This window comes from Macaca mulatta, chromosome 15 (assembly GCF_049350105.2).
Source record: "Macaca mulatta isolate MMU2019108-1 chromosome 15, T2T-MMU8v2.0, whole genome shotgun sequence".
Taxonomy (NCBI): domain Eukaryota; kingdom Metazoa; phylum Chordata; class Mammalia; order Primates; family Cercopithecidae; genus Macaca; species Macaca mulatta.
This window is the reverse complement of record NC_133420.1, coordinates 17,669,421-17,695,614: the sequence shown is the minus strand read 5'-3', so window position 1 is coordinate 17,695,614 and position 26,194 is coordinate 17,669,421. Positions and strand designations below refer to the sequence as shown.

The 26,194-nt window shown below is 42.4% G+C and overlaps 1 protein-coding gene and 1 long non-coding RNA gene across 51 annotated transcripts in view; one reads left to right on the top strand and one right to left on the bottom strand.

Moving 5' to 3' along the window:
* Nucleotides 1–26,194, bottom strand: part of FNBP1 (formin binding protein 1) — a 164,718-nt gene that overhangs the window by 29,844 nt on the left and 108,680 nt on the right. For 10 of the 50 annotated variants that reach the window (XR_013405451.1, XR_013405453.1, XM_077967745.1 and 7 more), the window contains exons 7-10: nucleotides 12,879–13,007; nucleotides 10,594–10,740; nucleotides 8,645–8,842; nucleotides 7,530–7,712 (exon numbers count right to left, since the gene is read on the bottom strand). Coding sequence is in view for 48 of the 50 variants with exons in the window: in XM_077967745.1 (XP_077823871.1) it covers nucleotides 7,530–7,712; nucleotides 8,645–8,842; nucleotides 10,594–10,740; nucleotides 12,879–13,007 (657 nt within the window). In the remaining 2 variants the exon portion in view is untranslated. Of the gene's footprint in view, nucleotides 1–2,086; nucleotides 2,189–7,529; nucleotides 7,713–8,635; nucleotides 8,843–10,593; nucleotides 10,741–12,878; nucleotides 13,008–26,194 lie in introns of all 50 variants that reach the window. The other 40 variants (XM_077967748.1, XM_015116571.3, XM_077967749.1 and 37 more) reach the window with 9 other exon arrangements.
* On the top strand, nucleotides 21,805–23,561 carry LOC144335081 (uncharacterized). The gene is made up of 2 exons (XR_013405522.1): nucleotides 21,805–22,297; nucleotides 22,643–23,561. It is a non-coding gene; the product is annotated as an uncharacterized LOC144335081 (long non-coding RNA).

Here is a 26,194-nt window from a genome sequence, read left to right as displayed (position 1 = left end):
CAGTGGCGTGATCTTGGCTCACTGCCACCTCTGCCTTCCAGGTTCAAGCAATTTTCCTGCTTCAGCCTCCTGAGTAGCTGGGATTACAGGTGACTGCCACCAAGCCCAGCTAATTTTTTGAATTTTTAGTAGAGACAGGGTTTCCCCTTGTTGGTCAGGCTGGTCTCGAACTCCTGAACTTGTGATCCGCCCACCTCCCAAAGCGCTGGGATTACAGGGGTGAGCCACTGTGCCCGGCCATGACTGCTCTTTTTAAAGTATGTATTTACTTATCAATTTGCTGATTTTTGGTTTTGTTTTTGGAGACAGGGCAGGTTGTACAGTGGCACAATCTCAGCTCACTGAAGCCTCAACCTCTAGGGCTCAAGTGATCCTCGCACCTCAGTCTCCTGGTACATACAGGAGGCGGCACTACAGGTGCGTGCCACCACGTCTGGCTACGTTTTGTATTTTTTGGTAGAGGTGGGGGTTTCACCATGTTGCTCAGGTTGATATCAAACTCCTGAGCTCAAATGATCCACCCACCCCAGCCTTCCAAAGTGCTGGGATTACAGGTGTGAGCCACCACACGCGGCCTAAAAAACTAATTCTTAATTTGAGATTGATTCAAAGTTGACGCCTCTTTGTAAATAAAAAATGACCTTTTAAATAAATTGTCACTATATAGAAACATGAGATTTTACAGGAAAGAAACAGAAAGATAAACTTTGGCAGGGGGAAAATGGTACATACAGTCACATTCCTGACTGTCTGACATAGGCAGTCTACAGAGATTCCAGCCCACCTGTGAACTTGAGCATAAATCTACTGATCACAACTGGAATTCATCGTACGCACAGACAAGACTTATGGTGCACAGCAGAAAACTCCAAATATCTTTCCTACAAGGCACACTACCATATACAGATATTTTCTCACACATTATTGTCTAAACATTGCTAATTCAAAGAACTAACATTTCAACTAGATGCACTATTTGCTCTCTACTCAGCTACTTTCATTATGCAAAGTTACATATTCTTTCTTAAGCATTCCACAGAGTTCTCACCTCAAAATATTGTATAGAGGAAGATTATAACACTTCATAGTAAAAATGAGTCGTTAGGATTGAACATAGATTCCCCATTGAATAAGAAATACCAAATTCTCAGACAAATTCCATTTTATTTGTGACGGATGATCTATTAATACGAGAAGTGCCATCACAGTACGTGGAATTTCTTTTTAATCATTCTATACTGGTTTTCAGTCTTAAGTTGTAAGCCAGCCAATTAGAATTTCTCTTAAAATTAGAAAGCGAAATCACTGGCTAAAATAATAATTTTGTAGATTTCATTAAGTGCATTGCTAGACACCTGAAGAATTAAAAAGCTGTCAGTTTCAGGCGACAGTTAAAGAGCCGTGGGAGCCACAAGCGTCAATAACACATGGGGAACGCAGCCCGGGCGGGGCCCATGTGTTATTGGACAGTCACAGGACTAACCTCAAGTACAAAGAAAGGGGACAGTGAAAAATCAATATATAGATACATAGAGAGAAGCAAAATCATTTTACTGTGCTAGGAAATCGCTCACGCTTCCTTGATTTGTTTGTTTGTTCTCCGAGCTTTAGGGCATAACTCCCTTATGGATCCATTTGTTACAAACATGGATATGGGTGACTGAGCTACACTGCCGTCTGTAAGAGCGCCACTCTCCCGTGACCACGCACTGCAGCTGTGTTTTTATGCGTGAAATTCTGCGGTAAAGTCATACTCAATGATATCTCAGACGGCAGTCACAGTCCCTTTAAAGATTTTTACCAGAACTAGAATGAAAGGAGAAAAACAAAAAAACAAGCTCAGCTCACCACTGTTATTAGAAAGTTTGCTTCCTTTATTCATGCAAGCTTTTTCGGATAAAGTTGCCTGTGGTTGAATTTACACAATTAGGCTTTTTTCTTTTTCTTTTTTTCCTGGTGTCCAGTTCTCTCAATTAAGAATTTCATTTTGTAGTGTGGAAGCATAACAGAGTGCCTCTGGGTCCCCAGTCTTGGTGCTGTGAATGGGGTTAGTGGCTGTGCCATGACTGTATGACCTGGCCATCACAGGTGAACTTACAACATAGTCCCTAGCCTCAAAGGCATACGTGGGTTTCCCTATCGTCCTCTTCATGAGTTCTTTGTGAAAACAGAAAGACTGAGTCTGAGTCTGCCAATAACCAGCAAGAGAACAAGATAAAATAAATAAAATTAAAGTAATCATAAGACTTTCACATATGACAAACAACTGGTAAGGATTTTCAAAATTTTTTGGTCAACTTTGATGGTATTTTTCCATACAATGAACTCTAAAATATGAAAAACGTATGTCCATATTTTAGATATAGAAGTCTCTTGCGCAGGCCAGAAAATGAAATCTTAATTTAAGCAATAAAATTCCCCTTTGTAGATTGCAAACTGAGAACATACTATCTAGTTTCATTTTTCTTCAACTTACGTAAAAATGAAATAATGGTTAATGCTCTGGCGGCATCTTTAAAAATATTCAGTGAAACAAAATTCCCTTACAAATGTCAACAGCTTACAACAAATAACATTTTATCCTGTTTAATGATTTGGAAACAAAATCAGTTATGCTGAGATATGTTTGCATGGGATTTATATACTCTGATAATAGAAACAAATTATTGACATCTGAATCTGAAAGCTGCAAAACATGATCAATTAAAAGACATAATAAAATCACAGATTTGTTATTCTCTCAGGAACTTTTTCTAGTTAAATTATCATTGGCAGAATAGTGTTAAGTTACAAAGCAGAATAAATGAGAAGGTAGGAAGGGCTGTACCATTTTGGTCATGGAACCTGTCAGTCCTGCCATGGATGTCCCATGCAAGTTCCATGTTGAGACTGTTTAAAAATGAAATCTATTTCTCCAAACTTTAGATTTGTTTTTTGAGCTTGTGCTTCCTCTTTTTTTGCATTGCTATGTCCTACAGGAAGGAACATTAATTCTGACCCTAAGAACAGATTGACCAAAAGTGAGGGAAGCAAAACTTTTTCTCTATTTCTTTTTTTTTTTTTCCGAGATGGAGTCTTGCTCTGTCGCCCAGGCTGGAGTGCAGTGGCCGGATCTCAGCTCACTGCAAGCTCCGCCCCCCGAGTTCACGCCATTCTCCTGCCTCAGCCTCCCGTGTAGCTGGGACTACAGGCGCCCGCCACCTCGCCCGGCTAGTTTTTTGTATTTTTTAGTAGAGACGGGGTTTCACGTGTTAGCCAGGATGGTCTCGATCTCCTGACCTCGTGATCCGCCCGTCTTGGCCTCCCAAAGTGCTGGGATTACAGGCTTGAGCCACCGCGCCCAGCCCTTTCTTCTCTGTATTTCTTTACAATTGCTTCTAGTGGGTATATGTATATGGTTTAACCCCAGGAAAATAAACTCATCATTTGGGAAATTTTTTTTAGCAAAGATTTGCTGAGTACAGGCTTGAGGAGTAAGAAATAAAATTGATATCCCTGATTATGGTAAAACAGAGATTTTCCTTTAAATCATCAAAGGAACCAGTTTCCCATACCCATTTCACTGTTTTAAGTGTTAACTCTTTTTTAAAAAATTTTATTTTTATTATTTTTTTTATTTTTAGATGGAGTCTCACTCTGTTACCCAGGCTGGAGCGCAGTGGCCCGATCTTGGCTCACTGCAACCTCTGCCTCCTGGGTTCAAGCGATTCTCCTGCCTCAGCCTCCCAAGTAGCTGGGATTACAGGTGTGCATCACCATGCCCAGCTAAGTTTTGTATTTTTAGTAGAGATGGGGTTTCACCATGTTGGTCAGGCTGGTCTCAAATTCCTGACCTCGTGATCCACCCACCTCGGCCTCCCAAAGTGCTGTCATTACAGGTGTGCGCCACAGCACCCAGCCTATCTTTTTCTAACCATCCTTTTCTTACATTTATTGATTACTGAATTCTTTGGTCTTTTTCTAAATATTTAGAGAATACCATGAACCACAGATTCACAAACCATTTTCGGCCAACAGACTGCGTAATGTTAAGAGAAAACTGGAATAGACACATAAACAAATGGTAAACAATCATGAATATTCATCATGAGAGTCCAAAAAAATACAGAGATAATATATAAATATAACACATGAGTGCTTGGTAAAGCGGCAGAGATGGGTTAACTGACAGTTCATATGAATCTTTCAGTCTAGCAAAAACACCTTTGTCTTGGAAATTCTTGGATTAACAATGAGTGGAGTTCTAAACGCCAGCATCGTTGAGCCAAGAAGCTGCAGATTTCTCAAGTCCTAATTATACAGCTCAGCTCAATCCGTCATCCACTTTTGAAGCTGTACTCTGCCTTCCACCAACCAATGTGTACTCTGCCTTCACATCTTTAGGAAATTACATTTCTAATTCTTAACCCGATATGATAGATAGCACTAAAGCAAGATAATTCTACCAACTATAAATCCGAGAATCTCATATTAAAGGAACTCTGCATATAAGGAAATATTGTTTCGTCCCCTATTTTTTTTTTTTTTTTTTTTTTGAGGCGGAGTCTTCACTCTGTCGCCCAGGCTGGAGTGCAGTGGCACCATCTCGGCTCACTGCAAGCTCCGCCTCCCAGGATCGCGCCATTCTCCTGCCTCAGCCTCCCGAGTAGCTGGGACTACAGGCGCCCACCACCGCGCCCGGCTAATTTTTTGTATTTTAGTAGAGACGGGGTTTCACCGTGTTAGCCAGGATGGTCTCGATCTCCTGACCTCGTGATCCGCCCGCCTCGGCCTCCCAAAGTGCAGGGATTACAGGTGTGAGCCACCGCGCCCGGCCTCGTCCCCTATTTTTAAAAAGTATTGATAATAACCTTGCTATCAATTATGTATTTACATTATTTTATTTTATTTTATTTTTGGAGAAAGGGTCTAACTCTGTTGCCTGGGCTAGAGTGCAGTGGTATATGTCGGTTTACTGCAACCTTTGCCTCCTGGGCTCCAGCAATTCTCCCATCTCAGCTTCCCAAGTAGCTAGGACTACAGGCACATGCCACCAGGCCTGGCTATTATTTTTGTTTTTTTCTTGAGACGGAGTCTTGCTCTGTTGCCCAGGCTGGAGTGCAATGGCGCCATCTCAGTTCACTGCAACCTCCGCTTCCCAGGTTGAACCGAGTCTCCTGCCTCAGTCTCCCGAGTAGCTGAGATTACAGGTGCCCGCCTGTAATTAGCCGGACGTTAACATGTCCGGCTAATTTTTGTATTTTTAGTAGAGACAGGGTTTCACCATGTTGGTCAGGCTGGTCTTGAACTCCTGACCTCAGGTGATCCGCCTGCCTTGGCCTCCCAAAGTGCTGGGATTACAAGCATGAGCTACTGCACCAGGCCTCTTTTTTATACAGTGTAGTTTTTGTGGAAATATGATTATCAGGTTAACAATGACTACTGTTATTCTTTTCCTGGTAACCAGCTGTTAATTCCAAGTTTAAGAAGGACATCTCTTCTCTAGTTAATTAGCTGTAGTTTAGAATCTTTTCCCATGCCAATGTGTCAGGTGGCACTCAAGAAAGGCTGGTATCCACCTCTGGCTTTGGGGCACTACCAGGTACTATTTGGAAAGAAGTAACCCAACTGTCAGTTGACTGGAGAGTCCAGAATGGAAAAGTAAAACTTACGTTTGTACAATAAAGCATTCCACTACAACTATATTGCAACTCCCACAGGGCAGGAGTTCAGAAAAAAAGGAGCAAACCTTACTGGATATGTTAACGCTGCTGGGATTACAGGAGAGGGCCACCGGGCCTGGTCTAAAGATCTGTTTACTCTTATATTCATTATAAAAGATATTTGGGGAAGGCTTAGACTAGACTGGCCGTTGAGAATTATTTGGGAATCTACACATCGCTTTATGCCAATCTTTCTCTATAAACGAAACTTGTATCTACATTGGATGGCTGCATCAATTCCATTATCTCTGGGATGTAAGCACATCAATCTTAATGAGGACAGCGAACTTCAATCTTAATAACATCCACTTATGAGTCAACATAGTAGTTTCTCCCTGAATGTGGATGTCACAGAATCTCAGACTCTAATCAGACTCCCCGGATCTAAATCCGACTCTGTATCTTCCCACCTTCAACTTTTTATACCTCAATTTCCTTAGCAGTGAAATAAGGAAATATGAGTACTACCTGGGCTGCATAGGGTGGCTGGAAAAAAGTAAATGGGCACACAGAACAGAGCTTTGTACGCAGTAAGCGCTCAGTGAGTGTCAGCTGCTTTTATTGTTTCATCCTTTAAAGAGAAATCCTGCATCAGGCCTCTTCCAATCAACAGATATTTTATCAACATCTTATAATCTCACTAAAATAGCGAATGAAACCACTGTGACTTATGACTCTCCACCTTTCAACCCTGAGGCATAGCTCAGGCAAGTATCTTCATTACACTCACATTGCTTCAGTAATTATTAAGCCAATATTTTCTGACTTACACAGTCACTTCCAATTCCTCATCTCATAGGTTGCTAGTTTTATGTTTTCATTATTTATTTACTTTTTTTTTTTTTAGAGATGGGGTCTGACTATGTTGTCCTGGCTGGTCTTGAACTCCTGAGCTCAAGTGATCTTCCTGCCTCGGCCTCCCAAAGTGCTAGGATTACAGGCATGAGACACTGCGCTTATCCTATTTATTTTTATATATATATATTTTTAAGAGATGGGGGTCTCACCATGTTGTCCAAGCTGGTTTTGAACTCCTGAGCTCAAGCAATCCTCCTGCTTTGGCTTCCCAAAGTGCTAGGATTATAGGTGTGAGCCATCACGCCCAGCCTCAGGTCACTAGTTTCATAAATGAAATCTAAGTTTCTTTTTTTGGTAAAATAAAGGTAAAAAATGCATGACTTGGATGCTTTAAAGAGGAAGCGGGGTAAAGTCCTTCCAAAATGTACCAGAAACAAACAGAAAAAAGGCTGAGCGCAGTGGCTCACACCTGTAATCCCAATACGTTGGAAGGCCGAGGCGGGCGGATCACAAGGTCAAGAGATCGTGACCATCCTGGCCAACATGGTGAAATGCCGTCTCTACTAAAAATACAAAAATTAGCTGGGCGTGGTGGCGTATGCCTGTAATCCCAGCTAATCGGGAGGCTGAGGCAGCAGAATCGCTTAAACCTGCAAGGTGGAGGTTGCAGTGAGCCGAGATCATGCCACTGCACTCCAGTCTGGTGACAGAGCGAGATTCTGTCTCAAAAATAAATAAATAAATAAATAAATAAATAATAATTAAAAAAAAAAAAGAAACAAACAGAAAGAACTCTGGGCTGCCTGTTTCTCCTTTCTTCCAACCATCCTGCTTCCTTCTTTCTTTCCTCCTCTTTCCTCTTTCTGGCTTTTCTTTCTAGCTATAATGGTTTTTTTTTTTTTTTTTTTTAAACTTTTTTATATGTTATGGGAAAACACAATGGATTCATTCACAAACAAAATTAGTTATGCAGAACCAAACATGCAACAAAAGCACGCCAGAGAGACAGGATTCCGGAGCAGAACTTACCCCACGCTTTAGGCTCCTGAAGCAGTGGATTTTGGGTTTGGAGGTCATGAACTCGTTGAAGCGGTGGGAGAGGGGTTCCTTTTGCTGCTTGGGAGACTGGGGGCCGTTGGGAACAGCAGAGGGTGAGGCAGAGGCAGGAGGGGGAGGGGGAGGCTGATGGGGGGATGTTAAAAGGGACATAAGCTACATGTAAGAGATGGAGCCGTGACAGAGTAAAAATCAGAAACAAGAAGACACAAAACAAAAATAAGCATCAAATAATATTTGAAATCCAACGCAAGTAAAACACAAACAATTAAATTTTAGGCCATGGTCCAAAAGAAAACATGTAGGAGGTGGTTAAATGAAGAATATGATGAGAGTTGGGAGGTTTAGTAAGTAATGCGACGGAAGAGCAAGAAATACCTGACAAGAAGCTCGTGCAGACTTTCCCATGCAAACTACAGCTCTAGTTAGTTATTCTAAACCAGCTTAAGCCAGAGGGTAAATATTTCTACATCACCTAAACTGACATAGCTTGATGGGAGAAAATGAAAGACCTTCAAGGCTAAGGTTGTGGAAACAGCAGTCTGTTCAAATTAATAAATAGGAAGTCATTCTGAAGTTAAAGCAGTAATGTTGCCTTGATCATATTCTACGTCCCCAGGTTAATGCTGCCATGCACCTATGTGTCACACTATGAAGAAAATGAAAATGTTCATGGATACACATGTTAACATGAATTCAAAACCAAGTTATTGACATGGTAACAATTTCCAGTAGATGTGTGGATAAAGTGTTACAGGAATTTTGCACTACATCCTCTCTCCCAGCCAAGGTAACCAGCAGTCTAGGAGAGGAAGGAGGGAAAGGCATGAGGCGAAATGGTGGAGAGGTCAGTACTCTGTTAGTGTGGGTGTCACGGTACGAGGATAATGCATCTGAAATAAGACACAGGGCCATGGCAAAGATACCACCACCAAAAAGAAATACTGTCTCAACATAAAGTAGCACACTAGCTTTTTCTTTTGCATTCTGAAACTACAGGTTTAAGGTCTTAGCTTTTCTAAGACTAAAAGATCAAGTCAAAATCTCCACGCCTTAGAAAACTTGTTTCACGCGCCAACCATCAGTACCTTATTTTTTTTGATGAATGGCCATAACTTTCCTTTGGATTTGCCACCAAATTTGAGGTCTGGTTTGCCTTCTCCTCTGGAATTTGAAAGGCTGTTATCTGACACAGTGCGCTTCATTGGCTGAGTGTAATCCTCAAATTCAATGTCTCCAGGAGGCTCAAACCCTGATTTATAAGCTTCTATTACCAGCTGTGAATCCTGAAATTATACCCACAAGCATATAAATACATTCAGAAGCATGCGAACACTTTTAAAACAATGAATTATGATGACCTCATACAGATGATAACTAACAAAATTGTACTGATTGATAATAACTTTTTTCCTAGTAGCTTTTTTTTTTTTTTTTTTTTGAGACAGAGTCTCACTCTGTCACCCAGGCTGGAGTGCAGTGGTGTCATCTCGCCTTACTGCAACCTCCGTCTCCCTGCCTCAGCCTCCCGAGTAGCGATTCTCCTGCCTCAGCCTCCCGAGTAGCTGGGATTACAGGTGTGCGCCACCACGCTCAGCTAAGTTTTGTATTTTTAGTAGAGATAGGGTTTCGCCATGTTGGCCAGGTTGGTCTCAAATTCTTGACCTCAGGTGATCCGCCCGCCTCGGCTTCCCAAAGTGCTGGGATTACAGGCGTGAGTCACCACAGCTGGCCAGCTTTTTTCATTCTTCTCAGAAGCCATCATTTGAACTTTTCATTTGAGCTTTTAGAATTTAGAACTATTGTTTTCTGATTTTTTTTGGTTATTTGTTTTTGAGACAGAGTTTCACTCTGTCACTCAGGCTGGAGTGCAGTGATGTGATCTTGGCTCACTGCAACCCCTGCCTCCAGAATTCCAGCAATTCTCGTGCCTCAGCCTCCCAAGTAGCTGGGACTACAGGGATGCACCACCACACCCAGCTAATTTTTGTATTTTTAGTAGAGATGGGGTTTCGCCATGTTGGCCAGGATGGTCTTGAACTCCTGGCATCAAATGATCCACCCTCCTCGGCCTCCCAAAGTGCTGGGAGTCACAATGTGAGCCACCGTGTCCGGCCAGCAGCATAACTTTTATGTTAAATATTTGTGTCTTCAAATTAACAGTAAAAGCCTCTGCTGGTGTTCTAGTTGATATTTTTATTGAGAGAAATAGGTCTCTAGGAATTCAGATGGATAACACTGCCCTGAAGCAGTATTCTCAACCAGAGAAGATTTTGCCCTCCCAGGAGACATGTGGCAATGTGTGGAGACATTTTGATTGTCACAACTCAGGGAGTGCTACTGGCCTCTGCTGGGTAGAGGCCAGAGATGCTGCTAAACATCCTGAAATGCCTCCAGCAAGAAAAATGATCTGGCGTAAGATAATGTCAAAAGTGCCTGAAGAAACCCTGTTTTGGCCGAGTGCAGTGGTTCACACTTGTAATCCCAACACTTTGGGAGGCTGAGGCAGGTGTATCACCTGAGGTCAGGAGTTCGATATCAGCCTGGCCAATATGGTGAAACCCTGTCTCTACTAAAAATACAAAAAACTGTCCGGGAGTGGTGGCACACACTTGTAGTCCCAGTTACTCAGGAGGCTGAGGCAGAAGAATCGCTTGAACCCAGGAGGTGGAGGTTGCAGTGAGCTGAGATCACGCCACTGCACTCCAGCCTGGGCAACAGAGCGAGACTCCATCTCAAAAAGAAAAAAAAAAAGACAAAGAGAAAGAAACTCTGTCTTAGAGGAAACAAAGCCTTTACCTTTTTCCAGGAAATATTTCAATTCAATTCTGTCTTGTCTCGGACAATTTACCACTTAAATGTGTTTTCCAAAAAAGGAATTATGCGGCTAAATCCAAGACACAGAGCCCGTGTGACCACTGAAAGCAACTACCCACCATGGGATGATTACATGAGGTCATATGGAAAGGGGGCGGGGAAAATAATGGATAATGGATCTGCAAATAATTATCAATGAAGCCCAAATGGCAATACTTACATTTTTCTGATCAATTGATTCGGCTGCTTTTACTATTCCATCCAGGCACTTCCCAATGATTGGGATCACCTGCCGATCAACCTCTGCATATGTCTTCATGGACTCTCCAATTCTCACAATCCTCCTTTCCTCCATCTCTTGGATTTTCTGCAACATTAGATTTTGTATAAAATAAGTTTGGTCCATTATTATTAAATGAAGCTGTTTTTCGGCAGCATTGTTACCTCTAACAAGTTCTCTAAGGAAAAAATGGGTTAGAGTTAGAGCGGCCATAAGTATATGGAGCCTCCATATTACCCAGCTGTACACTTATTTTATAAATTGCTAGACATGTTAAGCTGCCCAAATATATGCTTTGCACAATTCCATTCTAATTTTAGTAAGAATGCCAAACTCAATAGTTTTTTTTTGTTTGTTTTTCTTTTTGTTTTTTTGAGACGGAGTTTTGCTCTTGTCGCCCAGGCTGGAGTGCAGCGGCACAATCTTGGCTCACTGCAACCTCTGCCTCCTGTGTTCACACCATTCTCCTGCCTCAGCCTCCCGAGTAGCTGGGATTACAGGTCCCCACCACCACACCTGGCTAATTTTTTGTATTTTTAGTAGAGACGGGGTTTTGACATGTTGGCCAGGCTGGTCTCCAACTCCTTACCTCAGGTATCAACCCACCTAGGCCTCCAAAGTGTTGGGATTACAGGCTTGAGCCACCACACCTGGCCAATAGTTTTATTATTAACACTATTTGTAATCTACCTCAAACATTTTCTCCATCTTTAATCTACCACTTTACCTTTTACCAAAAGCACAGTATTTACTTAACTGTCTCAACCCAATACAGATTGGTGTACCTTCCAACTATAATTTAGAAGGACTTGTTTGCTGTGTGTGTAGACACCAAGAAGCAAATATTTATTATTTTTTTCTACAATTGGACTCAAAGTTGCAAAAGATCTGTAAAATGGAAGAACATATGTCTATCTTTTCTCATACCATTTTTGACAACCTAACATGAGCAAAAGAAAACAATCCAAAAGAAAGAACTGTCGTTTGTTCAAATCCTACAACTCTGTGAATGCTGCTTTGACTTCTATAGTTAAGTTGGCATTTTTATAACCATAATCATCCCTTTAGCAAAGAGAGTATTAATGAGAGAATCATAGTTTAAGACTGACAAATAGGCGTGGTGGCTCATGCCTGTAATCCCAGCACTTTGGGAGGCCAAGGCGGGCAGATCACCTGAGGTCAGGAGTTCGCGACCAGACTGGCCAACATGGTGAAACCCTGTCTCTACTAAAAATACAAAAAAAGTAGCTGGGTATGGTGGCAGGTGCCTGTAATCCCAGCTACTCTGGAGGCTGAGGCAGGAGAATCGCTGGAACCCGGGAGGCGAATGTTGCAGTGAGCTGAGACTGTGCCACTGCATTCCAGCCTGGGCGACAGTGCGAGACCCCGTCTCAAAAGAAGAAAAAAGAAAAAAGACTGACAAATAATTGGCTGCAGGTGCAAACTATGAAAGTTTGCAAAGTTTACTGATTAATCTTGAGATGATTATATTTCATTCATATTGCTAGTCAATGCTTGATCTAGATGCCTTAAAAAATGATTTATCATGCATTGCTTGAGTCCAGGAATTTGAGGCCATCCTGGGCAACACAGCAAGACCCTATCTCTACAAAAATTTAAAAATTAGCAGGGCACGGTGGTGCATGCCTATAGTTCCATCTACTTAGGAGGCTGAAGTTGAAGGATCCCTTGAGCCCAGGAGTTCAAAGCTGCAGTGGGTCGTGATTGTGCACTGCACTCCAGCCTGGGCAACAGAGTGAGACTGTCTCAAAAAAAAAAAAAAAAAAAAAGGGCCGGGTGCAGTGGCTCAGGTCTGTAATCCCAAGCACTTTGAGAGGCCGAAGTAGGCAGATCACCCGAAGTCAGGACTTTGAGACCAGCCTGGCCAACATGGTGAAACCCCGTCTCCACTAAAAATACAAAAATTAGCTGGGCGCAGTGGTGCTTGCCTGTAGCCCCAGCTACTCAGGAGGCTGAGGCAGGAGAGTCACTTGAATCTAGGAGGCAGAGGTTGCAGTGAGCCAAGACTGCTCCATTGCACTCCAGCCTGGGTGACAAAGCAAGCCTCTGTCTCAAAAAAAAAAAAAAAAAAAAAAAATTAGTGGAAATTTGGAATTACATATAAAGACTCAGAATACAAACCCAGCAATCATGATTCAGAAGTATCATGTTTCTAAGGAAAGCAAAGCATAAAACATGAAATCTGAGAGATGTTCAGGATTTACCTGGAAGATGTTGGGGATGTGAGTATGGTAATATTCATGCTGCTCATGGTTGAATTTCTGGAGAATGGATGAGTAATCTGCTTTGCTGTCCTCTGCCATTTGGTGACGTATTTGAGCTTGCTGTCGGGCCTTAGGGCAAAAACAAGAATACTCCCACGTTTATACATCATAAATAAAAGCCTGGGTGCAATCAATAAACGCCTAGAACTGCACACTGGGATGCCTAAGGGCCAGACTTACCTCAAATGTATTCAGCAGGTGCTATTTTTTAATGTTCTGAATTGAATTTACTTCAGGTAAGCAATGTGCATCCTAGTTTGTATAAAAATCCACCATTCCCTATTGTCTTAATGTGGTGTGTGCCTTCTAGTTTGACACACCATTCTATATTGTCTGCACTTGGGCAATTCACATTACCTGGAGGACCCTTGTGGGAACCTCTGCTCATATACACATGTATATATATTTTTTTGAGGAGGCGATGAGAAATCCACAATTTTTTTTTCTTTTTTTGAGACAGGGTCTCCCTCTGTCACCCAGGCTGGAGTGCAGTGGCACTCTTACCTCAGCCTCTCAAGTAGCTGGGACTACAGGCATGCACCACCATGCTAGGCTAATTTTTTATTTTTTTGTAGAGATGAGGTCTTACCACATTGCCCAGGCTGGTCTTGAACTCCTCGACTCAAGCAATCCACCTGCCTCAGCCTCCCAAAGTGCTGGGACTATAGGCATGAACCACGGCGCCTGGCTGGCAAATCCACAAATTTTTAAACCCAATTCTCAATGGCGTTCATGAACTAAAAAGGCATATGAACCACTGACCTAAGGAGACCTTTCTAAAGCTCTCTACCATGTTTATATTTAGTATATATGCTAAAGAGGCAATAAGTATGGCACCTTCTTTTTGCTTTTTATGTTTTTTGAGGGGTGCTATTTTATGTTTTACTGCATTGCTTTTCTCCTCAAAAATGAATAATTTGCAATTTTATTTTTCTCTAATTCATATTCTGATTAATCACATACCTAAAAAAGGGGCAACGATTGTTGATTAGTTGCAGAATCGATTTTCAAGTTCAAACAGGAATGTCTATAAACTCTAAAGTCATCCAGAAGTACTAGAGGTTATGTTGTTAATATCACCTTAGATTCATATAGCACTGTGGTACTATTTTGATAAATACAATCTCGTGAATCTCTAACACAATTTGAGGTCCACACAAGGCAAAAAACTACCTCCTGCCAGATGAAGATAGGGTTTTTGGTCTTTAAGTGACCTGGCAAACTCACTGCATTGAGCCAAAAACACAACAGGAAATGGGCTGTTTTCCAACATAACCAGGGCAACTGCTTGTTTGCTTGTTTTTGTTTTGTTTTACTGAACCAATGTTATAGTAAATTAAGACCTGGCCAGGTGTGGTAGATCACACCTGTAATCCCAGCTCTACGGGAGGCCCGGGTAGGCAGATTGCTTGAGCCCAGGAAATCGAGACCAGCCTGGGCAACATGGTGAGATGCCTCTCTCCACAAAAAAATACAAAAATTAGCTGGGCATGGTGGTATGTGCCTGTAGTCCCAGCTACTCAGGAGGCTGAGGCAGGAGGATTGCTTGAGCCTGGGAGGCTGAGGCTGCAGTGAGCTATGATCACTACCACTGCACTCCAGCCCGGGCAACAGAGCGAGACCCTGTGTCAAAAAATAATAATAAAAAATAAATTAGTCAGGTGTGGTGATGTGTGCCTGTGGTCTCAGCTACTCGGGAGCCTGAGGTGGGAGGATTGAGCTCAGGAGGTTGAGTTTGCAGTGAGCTATAACTGTGCCACTGCACTCCAGCCTGGGCAACAGAGCAAGACTCTGTTTCAAAAAACAAAACACCAAACAAACAAAAACAAGAAAATTAAGACCTAATCGTGAAAGAAAGAAAATCAGAAAGACAAGGAAAAGACAGACAGACAGAAAGGAAGAAAAGCGAGAAAGAAAGGGAAGAAAGAATGAAAGAGGCTGGGCGCGGTGGCTCACGCCTGTAATCCCAGCACTTTGGGAGGCTGAGGCGGGTGGATGACGAGGTCAAGAGATTGAGACCATCCTGGCTAACATGACGAAACCCTGTCTCTACTAAAAATACAAAAATTAGCTGGGTGTGGTGGCAGGCACCTGTAGTCCCAGCTACTCAGGAGGCTGAGGCAGGAGAATCGCTTGAACCCGAGAGGCTGCAGTGAGCTGAGATCACACCACTGCACTCTAGCCGGGGCGACAAGTGAGACTCCCTCTCAAAAAAAAAAAAAAAAAAAAAGAATGAAACAGAAAGAGAGAAAGAAAAAGAGAGAAAGAAAGGAAGAAAAGAAACACATAGAAACATTCAAACGTCACCCAAAGAGGAACGCTGAAGCAGTTGTTCCACTTTCTGCTTGCTGGGAACATTTAGTATCGGCTTCTTTTCACGTCAATCTTCTTTATTGGTTTCCTGCCTATGTGACTTGAAGGCTTAACCTGAATTTCACTTCACACATTTTACTCATACTCATCTGGTGAAAGCCTAAGGTAATTCACAATTGCTTCCTTTATTTTCTTCCCTATTCACACGTGAACACTTCCCAAATGAAGGTAACAATATCAGTATTTCCAAATGCATTTCCTTATTACTGAGGTTTTTTGAGTTTCTTACGGCTTTTGGATCTCTTGGTGCCATTTTATCCTCTTTTCATCTACCCTCAGTTGATTTCAGCTGCCACATTCTTCCTCTTTGTTGGTGGCCTGTTAACTCCCTTCCTGACCATATGCCTTGGCGTCTGCTTCTTCCTGTGTCCACTAGTAAATATATTAGTCTAGCCCCAAAATGTTAAGTACCCAGCTACCCTCAAAAATCCACCCCCTTCCAATACACAGTAGCCCTCCTCTGTTTAAATAATAGCTTTCCCACCTACATGCATTCCATCTGTTCCCTGAGCCCGTCCAGCACAAATACCCTATTAACTCTTCAGCCGCTGATAGTTTCATCATGTATCATTTCGTTATGAATATGTAAAAAAAAATTCCCATTAGACCTCAAATTTCTAAAAGAGTCTCTATTTTATTCACAAGTCTTCCTCGGAAAGTCTCACAAAAATCCAGTGGGGATTTCTTCATCTCTTCTGTAAAGAACAGCAAGAGGTCAAGAGGTAATTTCCTCACTTATTTTGGAGATCCTATCTAAGTGAGTTTTTAAAATAACTTAAGTTCTCAAATAGGCATCACATCAGAATGTCATCATTACATATATATGTATGCATGTATTTCATGCACACACACATACACACACACACAGACACACACACACACATCCCATGAGAGCAGATAAAAGCTTCCTGGCAATAAATCCACTCACACCAGTATTTTAGAATATCTCACCCAAGTAGAATATTTTACCCATGTAAGCTGGTGCCAGAGGTACCCCACCCAGCACCATTTGGTTGGAGGTGGCTGTGATCCTCTTCCTGTAGCTCACAGAATCCCTAATCATATTTTAGCTTTAGCTGCATAATTCCTTCTGTAAGCATATTACCTCCTAATAGATTCATGATGCCCTTTGCCCTGTTTCTATGCAGTAATCCTGAAAACATAACAAGGGTCCTTGACATGAACTGTGGAAGACGCTGAATAAGGACCGACGTGTCTACAGTTCAGCCTAGAAAGTAAGCTGTGTAGAAGAAAATAAATCAAAGAAATATGTTTTAGAGGGTCTGCCTTTTATGTTAAAGGAGCACTGTCTCTCCGGGAGTTTTTCTTCCATGCAAAAGCTTGGACATATGATTGCGAAGGACTATCTATTTCTACAATCTTGCTCACTCTCACTGGCTACAAGGATAGGGAAACCTTCAAAAACAGCAAAATACTGTGATACATCAGATTCTCCAAAGCCACAGCAAAAACACAGGGCTGTCTTTTTCTCAGTCCCTGCATCCAGCTGCTTTGAATTAATATCCACTTCTGAAACTCTGGCCTAGGAATGCACCATTGTTCTAACCAGATTTCACTATGGAAAATCTATTTCTGTTTAGTAAATTGTTTATTTGACAATGCAATTTAAGAGCTTTTCTCTAAAACTAGTGTTGAATCAATTACTCATTATGAGACAAATCCCTTTAAAATATCTTGTAAAGTATTTTCGAGCACTTATTTGGGATAACTGTTAACGGTATTTTGGAGACTATCTCCTAATAGCTAAGACTAAGTGGAGCAAATAAACCTCATGACTTCTCATCTATTTTTAAAAGTCAGTCTAAAAATAGCAACTATTACCTCAAAGAGATAGTATTTCCATTCTAAACCAGACCATAAGCTATTCTTTCAATTCAATTAAATTTCCCATTCTGAGAATAAAGACACTGCCTCTTACAGCAACATTACTACAGGGCAGAAAGATGTACAGAGCGTTGGCTTGTTTTACTTCCAATGAGTCAGTGCCACAGAATTTCGAGATACTATTCTAAAAAGTCCAGAATAACCCCCGCGGCCTAGGCTGGGTCACAGATGTCTTAGAATCAGATCTATACCACTTTTGTTGTCCAACAGGAAGACAGAATTTAAACTTGAGAATTTTTTGACAAACCCTTGGGAATCTCCCTCAGATAAATCCAAATAGGCCTAAGGATGTATGGCTTATACATGATTTCACTTCTTGGTAATCCTTTTTATTAGACAGAGTCTCACTCTGTCACCCAGGCTGGAGTGCAGTGGTGCGATCTCGGCTCACTGCAAGCTCCGCCTCTCGGGTTCAAGCGATTCTCCTGGCTCAGCCTCCTGAGTAGCTGGGACTACAGGCACCTGCCACCTCGCCCGGCTAGTTTTTGTATTTTTAGTAGAGACGGGTTTCACCATGTTGTCCAGGCTGGTCTCGAACTCCTGACCTCAAGTGATCTGCCTGCCTCAGCCTCCCAAAGTGCTGGGATTACAGATGTGAGCCACCATATCCGGCCCACTTCTTGGTAATTCTTAACATAGTCCATTCTCAACATCATTATGGAACTACGCCATACTGCCTAAAAGGTCAGAGTCACAGTTTCTAAATAAAGAAAATAATATTTTAGAAACTGAACTGTAGCCCAATATTTTGAAATTCTAATGGGTTTAAAGACAAAAATACCGTGGCCGGGCGCGGTGGCTCAAGCCTGTAATCCCAGCACTTTGGGAGGCTGAGACGGGCGGATCACGAGGTCAGGCGATCGAGACCATCCTGGCTAACACAGCGAAACCCCGTCTCTACTAAAAAATACAAAAAAACTAGCCGGGCGAGGTGGCAAGCACCTGTAGTCCCAGCTATTCGGGAGGCTGAGGCAGGAGAATGGCGTGAACCCGGGAGGCGGAGCTTGCAGCGAGCTGAGATCGCGCCACTGCACCCCAGCCTGGGTGACAGAGCAAGACTCCATCTCAAAAAAAAAAAAAAAAAAGACAAAAATACCATCATCCATTCAGTTAGCTAAATTTAGATTATTAGCATGGCCTAAATGTGTGGCTATTTCCTGTTTAGCTCAATTTTTTATTTTTAAGACAGGGTCCCCCTCTGTTACCCAGACTGGAGTGCAGTGGCACCATCACAGCTCACTGCAGCCTCAAACTCCTGGGCTCAGGCGACCCTCCCACCTGAGCCTCCCCAAGTGCTGGGATTACAGGCATGAGGCATTATGCCAGGCCTGTTTAATTCAATACTTCTTCCTTAATATTTCAAAATATTAAGGAGAGTAACACTTTTGGCAGTGTCTCAATTGTCATAAGCAGAGAATACAAGTGTACTAAGAAACTTGCTCGTTTCACATGAGGCACATGGTATAACCAAGGTATAACCTTGCATCTTTCCAAGTTATACTCTCACATCACCTTTTTTCTTTTCTTTTCTTTTCTAGTGAGACAGTCTCACTCTGTCGCCCAGGCTGGAGTGCAGTGGCGTGATCTCAGTTCACTGCAACCTCTGCCTCCCAGGTTCAAGTGATTCTCCTGCCTCAGCCTCCCGAGTATCTGGGACTACAGGCGCCTGCCACCATGCCCAGCTAGTTTTTTGTATTCTTAGTAGAGATGGGGTTTCACCTTGTTAGCCAGGATGGTCTCGATCTCCTGACCTTGTGATCCGCCTGCCTTGGTCTCCCAAAGTGCTGGGATTACAGGCGTGAGCCACCGCACCTAGTCCTCTTGCATCATTTTTCAAGGCTGCCTATGGCTTTTGACCTTTTAACCAGATGAGCAAATATAGACTGGTTCTATTTATACATTGATCGAATGAATAATGAGACTTACTAAGTTTTTTAACACGGCCCCAGATCTCTCGGTTTTATACATTGCTGTTCCTTAAATGATAAACTTACAGGTTGGTGCAAAAGTGGCTGTAGTTTTTGTCATCTGAATGGAAGGGTAAAAACCACAGTTACTTTTGCAGCCACCTAATACTTAAAGCAGCAGTGTCCAGAGCTTTTGGAAAGCCACTTTTCCTTTGTTTAAAGGATATAACAAATTATAAATGCCCATTTTTGTCACCAAAAGTTTGGGGAGAGCCATGTGGAATATTTTACAGTATCACTGGTAGCCCAAACAACGTTTTTTTGGAACAGCTGCATGTTTAGTATTTAATGTCATCATTATCACAAAAAGAAACCAATTATATGTTAGGCTGGATGGAAAAGGGGGCTCAATCTAGATTTTATTCCCTTTCCTCTGAGAATGTACTATTTTGCCCACAGACAGGATGTCTGTAATCATTATTCAGTGAGTAGCAACCCGCAGCAGCTCCTCCTGACTGGCAGATGGGCCTGGCGGCCACCCAGAGACTAGAGACACAGCAAGAATCCAGCACAGCATCGATCCCAATTCCCTCCTCCCCAAACTACCTGAGCCACGGACCTCATTTTGTGGACAAAATTAAACTTGCCACTTTCACAACCTGGGTTATCTGGCCACCTTTTGTTCTTTTTCCTTCTGCTTAAAAAAAAATTTTTTTTTGCTGTAGATAATTCAAACTTATAGAATTGTATGGTTTAAGAAATAAAAGTTTCTGCACATTCCAGCTCCTGATAACCACTAGAGGATTGTGACTTTCAGACATGGCCAGGTAAATGAGAATAAGCACTGGTATTTTCATAGCACACAAATGAGGTAGAGGCCACTGGATATTATTTTCTATTTCTAGGTATTTCTGAGAACAGAAAACATAGCAACCTGTTGGAAATCCCTGAAAATCCTTCCATATTTCTCGAGGATTTGTCAATGGTTAAAAATAAAACTAATGGCCAGGTGCGGTGGCTCATGCCTGTAATCCCAACACTTTGGGAAGCTGAGGCAGGGTGGATCACCTGAGGTCAAGAGTTCGAGACCAGCCTGGCCAACATTGTGAAACCCTGTCTCTAGTAAAAAATACAAAAATTAGCCAGGCATGGTGGCACGTGCCTGTAGTCCCAGCTACTTGGGAGGCTGAGGCAGGAGAATCGCTTGAACCCGGGAGGCAGAGGCTGCAGTGAGCCAAGATCATGCCACTGCACTCCAGCCTGGGGGACAGAGTAAGACTCTGTCTCAAGGGGGGGGGAGGAAGGAAATAAAACGAATTTTACTCTAGTCTTTGACCCAAAAATTCTGCTTCTGAAAATTTATCCTAATGATACAATAACAAAAGATACCCAACAGTGCTGTTTATAATAGTCAATAATTTAAAATAATTTGAAACAAACAAATCATTGGGTAAATATTATGTCACACTCTTGATGAGCTATGTATATCTTGTTTTAACAATGTAAAGTAATATTTAATAAGATGAAATAAATGTATATATAACTTTCAAGAATTTTTAAAGTTGGCTGGGCTCAGTGGTTCACGCCTGTAATCCCAGCACTTTGGGAGGCTGAGGCGGGCGGATCATGAGGCTAGGAGTTCAAGACCAGCCTGGCCAACGTGGTGAAACACCGTCTCTACTAAAAATACAAAAATTAGCTGGGTGTGGTGGCACATGCTTGTAATCCCAGCTACTCGGGAGGCTGAGGCATGAGAATCGCTTGAATCCAGGAGGCAGAGGTTGCAGTGAGCTGAGATATCACGCCACTGCACTCCAGCCTGGTGACAGAGTGAGACTCCATCTCAAAAAAAAAAATTTTTTTTAAGTTTATCAGAGTTTGCCTTTGACAAATTTATAAGGGCAGCTAAAACACAAAACAGAGAAAAACTTCAAAATAAGTCAACCAAAGAAATATGCTTTATATAACCTAGAAGTGAACCAAATTAAAAAAAAAAAAAAGGCTGGCCGCAGTGGCTCATGCCTGTAATCCCAGCATTTTGTGAGGCTGAGGTGGGCATGTCACTTGAGGCCAGGAGTTTCAGACTAGCCTGGCCAATATGGTGAAACCCCATCTCTACTAAAAAATACAAAAATTAGCTGAGTGTGGTGGTGCATGCCTGTAGTCCCTGCTCCTAGGAGGCTGAGGCAGGAGAATCACTTGAACCTGGGAGGCAGAGGTTGCACTGAGCCGAGATTGCGGCCACTGCACTCCAGCCTGAGCAACAGAGTAAGACTCTGTCTCAAAAAAAAAAAAAAAAAAAAAAAAAAATTAATTAATTAATTTAAAAAAAAAAAAAAAAGCTCTGAAAAGCTAATGGAGTAGAAGGGACAATAACGAAGAGATGAAAAAGCTCTTTGTCCGGAACAAAGTTGTTGTATGATAAACGGCATTGTTTAAATTTCCCAGCAAACTGTTGTATCTAGAATACATTTTCAATTTCAAGACTAAGAATGCGTTTAAAAATTCCTATTCAGATAGAGTGCTGTGAGTTTTTGTTGGAGACTTCCAGACCAGGAGCTTGCCAAAACAATGAGTCTGTCTTTGATAAATTATAAGGGCAGCTAGAATACAAAACAGAGAAAAACTTCAAAATAAGTTAACCAAAGAAATATGCTTGAACTATTCCAGCAATTTCCTGACTTTTTTTTTTTTTTTTTGAAAACAGTCTTACAACTTTCTAGCTCCACTATTGTAGGCGGAGGGCCACTGAAATAGAATGAGAGAACCGGGAAAGACTGCCAGTGAGACCAGTATCTCAATCCCACATGGCCCATGCACTTGCTAAACAGTTTTAAGAAAAGGTCTTCTGTTTCCCTATGCTCTGGTTGCCTTATTTGAAATATCTATTTACTCAAGGTGAGTGACAATTTCTGCTAAAGGAGAAGAGGCTAATGCTGATATTTCTCATCACGATGTTGACAAGCCTCCAAGGAAGGCTGGTAGAAATTCAGCACGAGCTTGGAGATCCTGCTAAGATGTAAATGATGGTTTCCAAGACTTGGCCCCCCCGCTTCCCTCCTGGTTTCTAACGCATGGTCATTGGCAAGAGACTTGAGTTTTTCATTACAGTAGGTTTGAAATTGATTATTCTTACTTTTGAGACAGAGTATTGCTCTTATCGCCCAGGCTGGAGTGCAGTGGCATGATCTCGGCTCACTGCAACCTCCACCTCCCAGGTTCAAGCGATTCTCCTGTCTCAGTCTCCCAAGTAGCTGGGCGCGGTGGCTCACACCTATAATCCCAGCACTTTGGGAGGCCAAGGCGGGTGGATCACCTGAGGTCAGGAGTTCGAGAGCAGCCTGACCAATACGATGAAACCTGGTCTCTACTAAAAATACAAAAATCAGCTGGGCATGGTGGCATGCGCCTGTAATCCCAGCTACTCGAGAGGCTGAGGCAGGAGAATCGCTTGGACCCAGGAGGCAGAGGCTGTAGTGAGCTGAGACTGTGCCACTGCACTCCAGCCTGGGCAACAAGAGCAAGCCTCCATCTCAAAAAAAAAAAAAAAATCTTGCACATGTTATCACATTATTCAGGAATATACTGTCAATGAAGTAAATATGTAAGACTACAAACCCTTCCTACATTAACCTCAGTGTTAGTTTTGTCTTCTTTCTTTTAGATGGGGGAAATAACTAGAGAAACTTCTCGTGACCACAGAAGACCAGGAAGCTTATGTAGGTCTTAAGCTGTGGAGTAGGGGAAGAGTGTCTTCCAAAACACAAAAGCTTCAGCCTGTACTGGTACAGATGGTGCGAGATTCCCCCAAGCCAAGAAATTAACATAAAAATTAGTTTCAGGTTGTCTGGCAGAAACACCATAAAACCTCACTGAGGGGGACTTCTACAATCCTGTTTTTATAAGATTCCCAGAGAAAAAACAATCTCTGTCAAAGTTAGGCTCACGCAAGAAAGGTAATAATAATATAAATGCACAAGGAAATAAACCACCGTGAGAGCTGATGCGATTGTAAGAAAAATGATTACCATAAGAACCTGAGCTAAAAGGACAATGTGAAAGAAAATGTAAGAACAATAGGCCAGGCACAGCGGCTGACACCTGTAATCCCAGCACTATAGGAGGCTGACGTGGGAGGATCACTTGAGGCCAGGAGTTTGAGACCAGCCTAGGTAACATAGTGAGACCCCATTTCTACAAAAAATTTAAAAATAAGCAGGGCATAGTGGTGTATAGCTGTAGTCCTAGCTCCTCCAGAGGTTGAGGTGGGAGGATCACTTGAGCCTGGGAGTTCGAGGCTATAGTGAGCTATGATTGTCACACTGTACTTCAGCCTGGGCTTAGGTGACAGAATAAGACCCTCTCTCAGAAACGACAACAACAATGACAACAAAATAACATTTTGAAGGATTAAGGAAGTAAAAGATGCAACAGGAATCACAAGAAAATAGTAAGATGCTATAAATATAGATCAGATATATCTTCAAAAGAAAATGGAACTTCTAGAAATAAAAAACACAGTCATTGAAATTTTAAAATTCAATAGATGAGTTAAATAGCAGAATAATTTGAAGAGACTTCATGAAGTAGCTGACAAAGTTACACCATATGTAATATATAGGACATGAAATCTAAGAAAAAGAAGTTATGAGGCATGGGGAACAGAATGAGAAATTTCACACATATCTAATATGAATCCCAAAACCAACAATATTAATAACAACATAATATAGGAAGAGTTAATGTTGGAGAGTTTTCATATATATATATATATATATATATTTTTTTTTTTTTTTTGAGATGGAATCTCGCTCTGTCACCCAGGCTGGACCGCAGTGGCATGATCTCGGCTCACTGCAACCTCCACCTCCTGGGTTCAAGCAATTCTGCTGCCTCAGCCTCCCGAGTAGCTGGGACTACAGGCGCACACCACCACACCCAGCTAATTTTTGTATTTTTAGTAGAGATGGGGTTTCACCATGTTGGACATGATGGTGTCAATCTCTTGACCTTGTGATCTGCCCACCTTGGCCTCCCAAAGTGCTGGGATTACAGGCGTGAGCCACTGCACTGAGTTTTCATATATTTATGAAAGTAACAAATCCTCTAGGAACCCCAAACAGAATAAATTAAAAATAAAAATTCTGTGCTTTGAAACGTCATATTGATGCCATGGAATACCAAAGGGAAATACAAGGTCTTCACAACTACAGGAGAAAGTAAAATATCTACCAAAAAAATGCTATTAAATAGAATGTCAAGGCCGGGCGTGGTGGCTCACTCCTATAATCCCCACACTTTGGGAGGCTGAGGTGGGTGGATCACCTGAGGTCAGGAGTTCAAGACCAGTCTGGCAAACATGGTGAAACTCTGCTTCTACTAAAAATACAAAAATTAGCCGTGTGTGGTCACCCACGCCTATAATCCCAGCTACTTGCGAGGCTGAGGCAGGAAAATTGCTTGAACATGGGAGGTGGAGGCTGCAGTGAGCTGAGATTGTGTCATTGCATTGCAGCCTGGGCAACAGAGCTAGACTCCGTCTTAAAGAAAAAAAAGAAATGAGGCCAGGCGCGGTGGCTCAAGCCTGTAATCCCAGCACTTTGGGAGGCCGAGACGGGTGGATCACGAGGTCAGGAGATCGAGACCATCCTGGCTGACACGGTGAAACCCCGTCTCTACTAAAAAATACAAAAAAACTAGCCGGGCGAGGTGGCGGGCGCCTGTAGTCCCAGCTACTTGGGAGGCTGAGGCAGGAGAATGGCGTGAACCCGGGAGGCGGAGCTTGCAGTGAGCTGAGATCCGGCCACTGCACTCCAGCCTGGGAGGCAGAGCGAGACTCCGTCTCAAAAAAAAAAAGAAAAAAAAGAAAAAAAGAAATGCTATTAAATAGAATGTCAAATTCCCAAGAAGAACAATTGACAATAGACAATGAAATGACATTGTCTTTTTTACTGAGACAGAGTCTCACTCTGTCAACCAGGATAGAGTGTAGTGGTACAATCACAGCCCACTGCAGCCTCAACTTCCCAGGCTCAAGCAATGATCCTGCCTCAGCCTCCTGAGTAAATGGGATGACAGGCACATGCCAGGCTGCCCAGGTGACTTTTCATTTTTTGTAGAGACAAGGTCTTCCTACGTTGCCCAGCCTGGTCTCGAACGCCTGGGCTCAAATGATCCTTTCACCTTGGCCTCCCAAAGTGTTGGAATTACAGGCATAAGCCATCACACCTGGCCTGAATGATATTTTTTAAAAGTTTAGGCTGGGCACAGTGGCTCATGCCTGTAATCCCAACACTTTGGGAGGCAGAGGCAGGTGGATCACATAAGGTCAGGAGTTCAAGACGCCCCTGGCCGACATGGCAAAACCCCATCTCTACTAAAAATACAAAAATTAGCTGGGCGTGGTGGCGGGCACCTGTAATTCCAGCTACTTGGGAGGCTGAGGCAGGAGAATCACTTGAACCTGAGAGGCAGAGGTTGTAGTGAGCTAAGATTGCACCACTGCCCTCCAGCCTGGGAGACAGAGTGACACTCTGTCTCAAAAAAAACCAAAACCAAAACCAAAACCAAAACAAAAACCAAAAACCAAACCAAACAAACAAACAAAATGTTTAGAGAAAATAATTGTCAACCTAGAATTCTATATCTAGCTAAACTATCACATTAGAGTGAGGACAAAATAAAGACATTTCAAACAAATAAAGAAAATTTACGAGTCACAAACTCTCATGGAAAAAAATTAAAACAACCTATCTTCCAGGAAGAAGGATATTTAACTCCAAAAGGAGTGACACGGAAGACGTGACAACACTTGGTCTGCATTATCACACGGCTAACAGCTCTGTAAATGGATGGTGAATAACGGCCGCCTCCTTTACATGTGACTTGGGCTTCCTAGGCCAGTACAGCCCCCTCCTCTCCTTATTGGGTCCTGCTACTGAGGTCCTGTGCTAATAGCTATTTGTCATCTTACCTCAACCCACCAGTTTCACACGTCTATTATCTGCCTAGTTCTGTAGGAAAAAGTGGTGGCTAAGAGTAAGGAGCTTATTTAATACAATCCAGTAGTAA